This window comes from Panthera onca, chromosome A3, assembly GCF_046562875.1.
Source record: "Panthera onca isolate mPanOnc1 chromosome A3, mPanOnc1 haplotype 2, whole genome shotgun sequence".
Taxonomy (NCBI): Eukaryota; Metazoa; Chordata; class Mammalia; order Carnivora; family Felidae; genus Panthera; species Panthera onca.
The window spans coordinates 116,743,064-116,753,321 of NC_138341.1; the positions used below are offsets into that span (position 1 = coordinate 116,743,064).

Genomic DNA, 10,258 nt, shown 5'->3' on the forward strand with positions numbered 1-10,258 from the left:
GAAATTACCCAAACAAGTACACCACATCAGTTCCTTGAAAAACAATTTAAACAATTCAGAAGTATGTTTAAAAACCTTAATTTGATGCTATGAGGCAACCCAATCTTTCCTCGGATGGCACTGTTAAATTTTGGTCCGGAGCTAAAAAGGAAACACAAAATTACACTAGTTACAGGGTTAGGGTCTTGCTAAGATCGCGTTCATGCGCTCTCCAGCAAGTTTAACATTGTTCAGGCTGATTCTTTTCCACCTCAATTATGAAGAGAAAATAGAGACTTTTTCTCTTAATTATCCCAGGCAAACTGCTCTTATATTTATCCATCCTGGACCACTGAGAGGTGCCGAGACCAAAGGTTACAGCCTCAAGATTGTTAAGAATCTAAAAAATCTCACCCTCATTTTCAGTCTATAATTCTTTTTACACTATGAATACATTCCTGAGAAGAAAAAAAAAAAAGCAGAAGTGAAAATAAGTCACCCTGAACTTCCCTCACACCAGAATAACTGCAGTTAACAATTTGGTGTGTATTTTTGCAGATCCTTTCTCAGGAATACATTTGTATGCACGTACATATACAATATTCATACGTGTTTTCTTGTTTGAGGAATGTTTAAAAACAAGGAACTAATTCTTTAACATCATGAAAACTTCTTTTCCATATAACAGTTAAGTCTCAGAGACTGCATGAAAGAAGTTTATGTGTCATACTTTTGTGGCAAAATATTCCATAGTAAAGATGTGAAGAAAATTATTATTTCAAAAAATGTTTTATGAACTTGACATAATAAAAGCATGTTTTCGAAAATATCATAAAGGTAACTGTTATAACACAATTTTATTCTGAATCTTAAAAAGGCCCAATAGTTTCTGGATCTTTTATTCTGAAAGACCAAACTAACTTAAAGGGACAGGTCAGATGTCCTTTAGTGCTCATCCTACTATCCTTTTCAGGAAGGGTAACAAAACAAAACAGTGGTATGTGATCCACATTTGGACTCGTTTTCATGGACTCTATGCACACCTGCAACATCCAAGCAGTTCCAAATAAAGTTATATGTTAAATGGGTCCTTTGCCATTCAGACTAATAACCAGAATTAAGAGTATACATTTAATGGATAAATTAAAGATCACATGAAAACAAATGTGAGAACTAAATCACTTTGAAGTCAGACTAGGATTACAGGCTGACTTCAAGCTTTCATTACTCTAGATAAACCATATTCAGAATTTATTAAAGTAATCCTCCCCCATTTAATTCATTCTGGTAAAAATGAATATGGTAATTTTTGATAAATTGGACAAAAAAACAAAGTACTTTTTAATACAGCATCTGGAATTAAAGCAACATTGTGTCCTCTTTCAGCTCTTAAATTGTTTATGAGATAAGCAGCTAGGAAGAAAGTAGAAAACAAGGAGTTCAATCCTTTTTATTTTAAAGGTTAAAGACCCAGAATCAGGATCCAAAGTGTTAATAACTTTAATGGCTTCAAATAATACTAAAACATTTCATGAATAGCAGTTAACGTGGGTGCTTTATTTTCATTCTCTTCTCAATTCAACTCATTAAATTTATCTGTCAGTTATTACCTTCTTCTTAAAAGATGAGAAAGCTCAAGCTTGGAGTGTTAACTTGCACAAGTGAAAGAGCCAAATGTCTTATTGAGGTCTGTTTGTCTTTGAATTCCATCTCCAACCATTCAAGAGTGTTAATTTTAAAATAACTCCCACAGTTTACAACAGTATGTTCATTAAGAGGAAAGAACATCTTAAAGCACTAAGAATTGCTAGCTAGAAGCAATCCTTAAGAGTTGTAGGTAGGTTCCTTCCAAACTTTATTAATACAGTTTTTAAAATGACCGTAATAAAATATATTTCCAACTTGTTACATAACCACATTCAAATTTCCAGAGTAATTTCAAAGCATTTTTATCAGCGTCTTACTATTTTTAAAAACCTTAAATATAAATGTGATGAGCCCCAAGTTGATCATTATCAAGGAGCATACACCAAATTCACAAATGGTCTGTCATTTCAGCTGAAAACAGCCAGACAAGATTAACTACATATTTGACTAATTACATTTATAACTTATCTATTTGAGCTTTAAAATTTTTAATTTATGTTCAGTAAAGAAAATTTAAATAGCTCACACACCTTTAAGCTTTCAAATATTTGGTACTACAATATCAAGTTTTTTAAGCACTGCAGTGCTTTGGTCTAGTTTACATGGCATACAGTTAAAATATTTTAGATGGAGTAACAGAAAATCTGTATGCTTAGTAATACAAATGTTATGTACTGGTCCACATGCTATATTTCTACTTTGCTAGACTTTTCAATGCCAATACCTCATCTAATGTTTTTTAACTAGTCGTAATGAAAAACAAAATTTTACAATGCAAATTTTCCAGGTTAAATTGTTTTATGTACACCCAGAGAATGACTCTAAAACCAAAATCACTGTAACTATAGTTACATACTAAGGACTTCTGTAGCGGCCTCTGAATCTGCGATCTCGACTTCTTGAGCGGCTTCGTCTCCTTTCTTTGCTTCTACTTCGCTTCCTTTCACGGCTTTTACTCTTTTTCCTTTCTCTATCTCTACTTCGTTTCCGTTCCTTACTTTTGCTTCTTTTACGTTCATGACTACGACTTCTGCTCTTGCTTTTTTTCCTCCTGAGAAGAAAAAAATTACTATTATCTTGCTAGCTTAAGATTACTTCCTTTTATGGTCAGAAATCTTTTTAAAAATTTATCTTGCTATTTTTACTACTATGATACATAATCATACTTATGGAAAAATAATTCCTAGGTAAGGTAAATAGCACCCCACCTTTGCCTTCTTTCTACTACTTAAAATCAGCAGACAGTGACAATCATTTGAGAGAGCAGGGACTATTAATGATCTCTCTTGAGTCAGTTACAGCTTTAACAAGGAAATGATTTATTGGGAGGAAGAAGATCAAAACTTGAACTCTTAAAGTGTGACCAACATAACTGGCCAACAAAGAGATTTACTGTAATCTACAAGATACAGTAATAAAATCAAATTTATAATAGAATGTTAACATTGAAGAAACAGTGGGTCATACACAAAAATTTACATAAAAATAAACTTAATTTCCCTTACATGAGCCAAATTTGACCCAATTTACATGTATGAATATGAGTATTTTATACTCTCAAAGGGCCATACAAGCATCAGTATTTTGGTTTTCCTGGGAAAATTACAAGTAATGACAAAGGACGATAGAACTAATGCAATAAAACGCATTCTGACACATCTAGACTTTAATGTGATCTTTCTCAGATTTTTTTAAAAAATATAATTTATTGTCAAATTGGTTTCCATACAACACCCAGTGCTCATCCCAACAAGTGCCCTCCTCCCTGTTTTTCAGATATTTTCTATTAAAAGTTATAACGAGTACACCAGAAAATGGGGAGGATGTCATTTTACACAAGCCTGTGGGGTGCAATCAAAAACAAGGATCAACACCTTTATCAGTCTTTATAAAATCTCAAACTCTGAAAGGTAAAAAAGCCAGTCAGTCATATCTGTCATTTCTGTGTTCTTCACAGTATACCAACCATTCGTTTCATAATTAAATCTTACCATCTGTACCTCTGTGTCATCACCCAAATTTTAGAGGTGCCTTCAGATATTTCAATATAAACCGAAAGACATTTCAAAATAAACTTATTCCGCTAAAATGTCAATTTGTAGTGGCTAAAAGATCATTAAAACATTTTGACAACTCTACATCATTTGGAAAATTTAATTAAACTGTTTAGTCCTTATCAAAGCAAAGTTAGCACAAGAGCAATTGAAGTCTGCCTCAGAGAACCTGTAAGCAGGTCATCTTAGAGTGCATTGAAAATAGAAAATGAAGACACCCACCTTCTGGAATCTTGAAACCCACACTCCAATCACAAGGAGATGTAGAGCTTTCCAAGGAGGCAGAAACTTTGTCTAAAATTTCAAGATAATCCACCTGACTGTCAGAAATGTATATGCTAGGTAGCACATGACAGAAAATTAGGCTACACTCATTATTTATATAGAAGTCATCAAAGCAATGCCCAGAAGGGCAACAGATAACATTCCAACTCTGTTGCCTGAAACACCTGACCCTATGTCTTAGCCTTAAGAATTCTGTGAGATAGCTATAATCAGAAGTCCTACATATAATCCATCAGGGGACAAAGTAAAAAGTAACTCCATCCCCCACAAAAAGGACAAATAAAGTTTTGCTCTGCTCCTAGATGGCCCATAACAGAGAGGCAGCCAACCTCCCAATCTACCTCTTTTTTTAGGCCCCAAACTTCCTCTGCCAAAGGAAAGGACTGGTAAATTGGAGAGCTAACTTCAACTAAAAGTCTTCCTAGAACTTTTTACAGATGAGTTCCCACCCACATCTGAAGGCAACCCCAGACAGGTAAAAAGACAACAACATACTAAGACATTCAGAAGCACGATCCTCTTCATAAAAGCCCAGACAAAAATTTAAGAAAGCAGTATACTTCTCCATAACAAACTGCAGCTTGAAAGAACATTAAGTTAACTAAAGAAGGGTTATCATAATCCACACTAATAGTCAAATCCTGTTACAACTTAAAAGGGACTTTCCAAAGTCTTTAGTGGCAGTGGAATTTTGTACTGAACATCATTGAAGTAAATGGTCCACTGGGCTGGGCCTTTGGACTTTTTGGTTATATGGCCTCTGCTGTAAAGGTGTTTTGCTATAACTGGATTTGACCTCTTCCATGTAAGAAGATCTAAAATTTAAATGCAAAGTACTCTGGAAAATAAGAAAAAAAATAGAAAAGTCATTTATTCCAAAATTTATAGATAATCCACACACAGTAGCCAATATATTTCAACTGTGTCATTTTATTGTTATCCTTTGAGTAATTCCTAAAGAGCTTAACTGAATGGACACTGGTTCAGACTTTCCAAAAATGATTACACTAGTAATATTCCCACGAAGGCAAGCTCAGGCATACTTTGAGATCTTGCCAAACTCAGGGGTATAGTTCTTCAGAAGGTAGGCTAATTGATAACCAGTTTGTGTTAAACTTAGTTCTTTTTACTACTACCAGAATACAACTGAGTGTTTTTAAAAGAAAACATTTACTAGTTATTAGTCAAGTCTCACTTTCTCAAAAAGTGCATTTTCTTACTACCTTAAAATTGCATCCCAATACTCAATTGCTTTTAAGACAACGAAGTTTTAGGATGAAAAATGCAACATGGCACTTTCCTTTGATTAACAGAACTTACACATAACACTAAAGCACAGAACACTGTACTTGTTCTATATCTCATCTAACCTTACATAGAAAATTTTTTTTCTAAATAACTTCCAAATTAATTTGAAAGATTAATTCCCTTTAGAAAAATGGGTGCAAAGTTTCTGATTGAACAAAAAAGCCATTTATTTAAGCAGCTTAAACGGAGACTGAGAAGTCTGACAGAAATAACTTCTACATTTAAAAAAATACTAGATGGTAGTTGGGCTATTTTAAGAAGACATTCCCTTAAATTGGCTATCCTATAGCCAATGAAAGAAAATTACCCATTCTTCTATTCAGTGTCAGAAAACTCTTTAGATAAAGGTCATAAACCATTAGTCATGGAGAGCTTAATACTAAATGTCCTGTGTAAGCTTGGTAGCCTTAATGAGCTTAGATGCAGGATAAAAGTAAGTATAAACTGCAGACTGAGTTAGAAGCAAGGAGTGACAGCTGAGAATGGTTGAACAAAGAAAGTCTGTGCCCTAAAGTACATTGTTCTCATCCTGCTGGCACTCAGGATGAGATCCTTACCCACACCTAGATTAGATAATTTAAATTTACATGGATACTCCTTCCTAGTTTTCATTATGAATTGAAGAACTGTGAATTAGAGTCATTAATTAGGAAACTGACTTTAGTAAAAGGTCTAAAAGTAGGCAACATTAAACCACACAAAGGTTGGTTGATTGCCTCAAACTATAAAAATTCAAGACTAAACCCAGTATGATTAATTCCCAAAATCTGTTGTGATTAGTGAGGAACTATAACAGATCCTCCACCTAACTTTGTACCAAAATAAAATATAAGACATTTTCCACAAATTGCATTTTAATTCAATGCATTACTATATTAGAGGAAGTGTAAGAATAAAAAAAAAAAAAAAAAAAAGAACAAAGCCTGCATAATCCAAACTAAGAATTTTCTCATCTATTTTGCAAAACTCTATCAACCTACCAAATAAGAATTGTTGTGAGGATGTTAAGGTAGTGTACTATGAAGCACTCTGAGCTCTTACTAGGATGAGAGCCAAAAAAATCAAATAAACAGCTATGTTATCACTTTTTCTTTACGTATTATGAGGTCATGTATGTTCACAAAATAGGCTACTAAAACAATTTAATGCTTGTAACATGACCAAGTGATGTTAAGAATGATTAATTTTAAAGCTGAAAGAAAACTCCAAAAACAGGATCAAACCTTATAAACTGGTTCTGCTTACAATTTTATTGAAACTTATCCTATACTATATTCTGCACTATGGAGCACTGAGTTCCTGTTATGGGTTACTCATTTAACCTAGTAACTTGTATAAACAAATAAAACTTTAAAAAAACTCTATTCTATTTAAGGCTTAAAGTTTAAAAAGCTTAAGATAACAAAAACCATGTAAGAAGCACCTAAGAAGTACTTAACTATGCTATAACGTTACTATAAAAAGGGCCTTTAAGCAGCAAGGAGCATAAATAATTCACAGCTCTGATTCCTTCAGTGGTGATTTAGAGCAAATATTTTCCATGGCCTGGTTATTTATTACCTTTTCTTCTTCCTAACCCATCTTCAGTAGATTGTAACAGTTTTATTGATAACACACACCAAAATATTAAGCCAAAGTTAATAAATTTAAGACAGAAGACAAGCTGTAATACGGGAACTCTTATCCAGATTGTCATGGACAGACTTGGAAGGGAAGGTGTCCAAAAGGTCCCTGACACTATATCCTGAAATCTAGGGAAAGAGTCCATAGTTTCATATCCTCAAATAGTTTCTTGTCCCAGAAGGTAAAGAACAACTTTTCTAAAAGAGACAAAAGCTTTTGAAGAGAACTTTTAGTTTGATGCTATAGCCACAGGAACACAACTTAAGATCTCAATCACATAAAGGTCCCCCCCCCCCACCCCAGGTCCCTTGTTATAACTTACTTTTTGCTACGTTCTTCATGGCCGTTAGCACTGCTCAACTTGTTCTCATCCTAAGCAGGGTTGATAGAAGAACATCATGAGGACGAAGTGGTAACATTTCAAGTTGTCAAAGGGTAAAGGGAATAGGAATAAGAAAATACAAAACAATTTTAAAACTAATTACTTGCTTATAATTTAACATGGAAGGCTATAAAAAAATTTAGATGGGTATGTGTTTAACCACTTTGTTGCTTACAATTAAGTCATCGTGATACAAAAATAAAAATGCATATTAACATGTTAAATTTTACTTTCTTATATAGTTAGATATTAAGTTATCCAGATTTACAGTGTTCAAGTGGTTAAATAGAATTTCTATAAAACATGAATGAAGTCCTGTTTTGAGTTTTATTCCATGTGCTATGGTCCCTTTGGTCAGTACCATGGCTCTATTTCTGCCTAAGCCCCAAGTGGCCATGCTAGCAGCCAGCCACTATCGATTTCCTGTGACCGATGCCATTCCTGAGATCTTCGCCCATTTCCGTTGGAGGGTTGGGACTGTAAGAGCTTGATGCCACCTCTGTCACACATCTCGCCCTGAAGCAAACAGGGATTCACACTGCTTTAGTAATGTTGACTCCCAAGAACCCAAGAAAGTCAATTAATAATCCACCAGTCCAGCCTAAACATTTCCTACTTCCATACCTGTTTACATGGAACTACATCCATGTTAAACTAAGACACAAGAATCTTAACATTAAAATAGAAATTAGTTCTTCAAGAGTCTAAGCATTATAAAACTACATACACCATTTAAAGCTAGAAAGAATTCATCCATATTGGTACCACATGGTCGTGCTATACAATCCAAAACAGATGTATTATTTTTAAAAGGTTTAGTGCAATGTTTATTTTCAAAGTTTGATCACATCAGTTATAGAAGTATAAGTCCTAACTTACAAAGCTTACAGTTTGTGACACCAGTGATAATGCATGCATACTGCTATTTTCACCACCAACTGGTGAAAGAATGAAAAGACACTTTACTTTTACTGTGATACTGAAATGGGTCAAAGACTATACTATTAGCCAAAATAATTCCTCTGTAGCTTTTAGTGTGAAATATTATGGCAGGGACTAATTAAAAATAAAATATGGAGAACAGTAAAAACAGTCATCAAGTGACTTTAAGTTTGTGATACTGCCTCCTTTGCTTTAAAAAAAAATTTCTATTCAGGGATCCAAGAATTTTAGTAATTTTTAACTGAGCAGATCATCACCTGCCCGTTTCAATATTTACTATCACCAGTCATATATATATGTATATATATAGAAGAAAATTTAAATCTCACCCATTTCTTCTTGTAAAACTTATTTAAAGATTTGCTTGCCACAGACTGGTTATGCTTTGTTATTCTTGGACCCCTGCTATTTTCCCAAACCACTACATTCACCTTTTTGCTATACCAAACTGGAGCTGGTAATTCTTAGTTGAGTCATTTTACCTAGGGGACCACGGTACAGCGATAAGTCACTCAATTACTACCTTATGATTGACAGTTCACACTGGAATCAAAGGTGAATTCATGGGAGTAGAGGTGAGATATCGTTAGGCAAGTCTACAAAGAGAGATAGATGGGCATTTATTCATCACGCTGAAGTGAAACTACTGCACAATATTATTACATCAATAGCATATATTTACTTTTGTAAGTTACACGTAATGCATCTCTGATAAGGTAAATCAAGAGGGCTCCGGGGAGGTTAGTTTACATTTCAGCAGTAGTTTCGTGATAATGCTAAATTAAGAAATAAATAAACCTCACCGACATGTTTTTTCTCACCTTCTTGTAAGGAGCCTCAAGCATTGCTTCAATATCAATATCGTCTGCCATTTTCTCTTAAACGCCTAGAAAATAAAGGTAATTCAGTGAGTAAACATTTTTCAATTCTGCCCTATTTCCTTCTTACACGACAAACTCCGAAACTTCAGAAAATACTTCAAAAACCCTGGAATAACCAAAGGGGATGCACTTTACCAGTCTTGGTAACTAAATCTGAAATGCCTCCAAGACTGAACAGACAGAAATACATTAAACGTACATTCAAAAAGCAGCCTACAATTAACTCCAAAAACAACGCGCGCGACTCGAGCGAGAGCGCCTCTTTCCGCGCAAAACCCGCGCTGCCATTTTAGGGGCAAAGGGAAACTCCCTCGGTTGGGAGGGGTTGTGTGCCATGGTAGCGTTCGGCTGGCGCCATGTTGGGAGGTCGCGGCCGCCCCAGGCCTCTAAGGGACCAGTCTCTATCCGCCCTAGGCCTCTCTGGGGTCCCTGCCACCCAAAAACCCTGAAATCTACACGACCGGAAAATAAGGGCGCGGTCGCCGAAATGGAGCCGATTTCTCGAGAACCTGCCCCCCCACCAAGTCGTTAAACACCGACTAAGGAGTGCCCCTCAACCCAGACGAAAACTAAACCTCTGAAAAGCTCTGACAATACTCAGGCCCGCGACACCTCCTTACCTGTGCGGGCTTTCGGGCCCCTGGGGTGCTTGTATTCGGAAAGACGGGGGCTGCTGCTGTTGCTGCCGCCGCTGTTGCTACTGTTAAGCCGCTAGGCCCAGGCCGCGGTACCGCCCAGCCCGAATTTCGGGCTCCGAGGGCGGATAGGCCCGAGCGAATCTAAAAGAAACAATGGGATTAGAGGAGCCCGCGCGGAAGTGCAGGACGGCGGCTTCGGCAGCTCAGGATCCACCCCTGCGACAGCTTCGACAAGCTCTCTGAAATGGCGGCCGCTGCTTCCTCGTACTCACATCCACCAACACACATACACACACACAAACACACGGGGTCTCACAGAGCCCTCAGCACGGGCTCTCGCGAGAAGTTGCCCGTAGTTCCAGACCGTACCGGCCGAAATATCGCGAGATGTAAGCATGGCCCGAGCGACCATGGCCCAATCTCGCGCAATGATTGCGCCACAGATATTCCCATCCCCCACTCAGAGAGGAGCCGTTGACAAACCCCCTCTACACGGACGTACGTATCTCGCGAGACCGC

The 10,258-nt window shown here is 36.4% G+C and overlaps 1 protein-coding gene across 7 annotated transcripts in view; it reads right to left on the reverse strand.

Annotated features, from left to right (window-relative positions):
* The window catches only part of RBM39 (RNA binding motif protein 39), a 30,151-nt gene extending 20,112 nt beyond the window's left edge, over window positions 1-10,039 (reverse strand). For 2 of the 7 annotated variants that reach the window (XM_081795341.1, XM_081795340.1), the window contains exons 1-5: window positions 9,714-10,037; window positions 9,042-9,097; window positions 7,219-7,268; window positions 2,483-2,677; window positions 76-141 (exon numbers count right to left, since the gene is read on the reverse strand). In XM_081795341.1, coding sequence (XP_081651467.1) covers window positions 76-141; window positions 2,483-2,677; window positions 7,219-7,268; window positions 9,042-9,092 — 362 coding nt within the window. In that variant the 5' untranslated portion in view covers window positions 9,093-9,097; window positions 9,714-10,037. Of the gene's footprint in view, window positions 1-75; window positions 142-2,482; window positions 2,678-7,214; window positions 7,269-8,743; window positions 8,822-9,041; window positions 9,098-9,713 lie in introns of those variants that run through there. The other 5 variants (XM_081795344.1, XM_081795342.1, XM_081795343.1 and 2 more) reach the window with 4 other exon arrangements.
* Window positions 10,040-10,258: the final 219 nt, after the last annotated feature.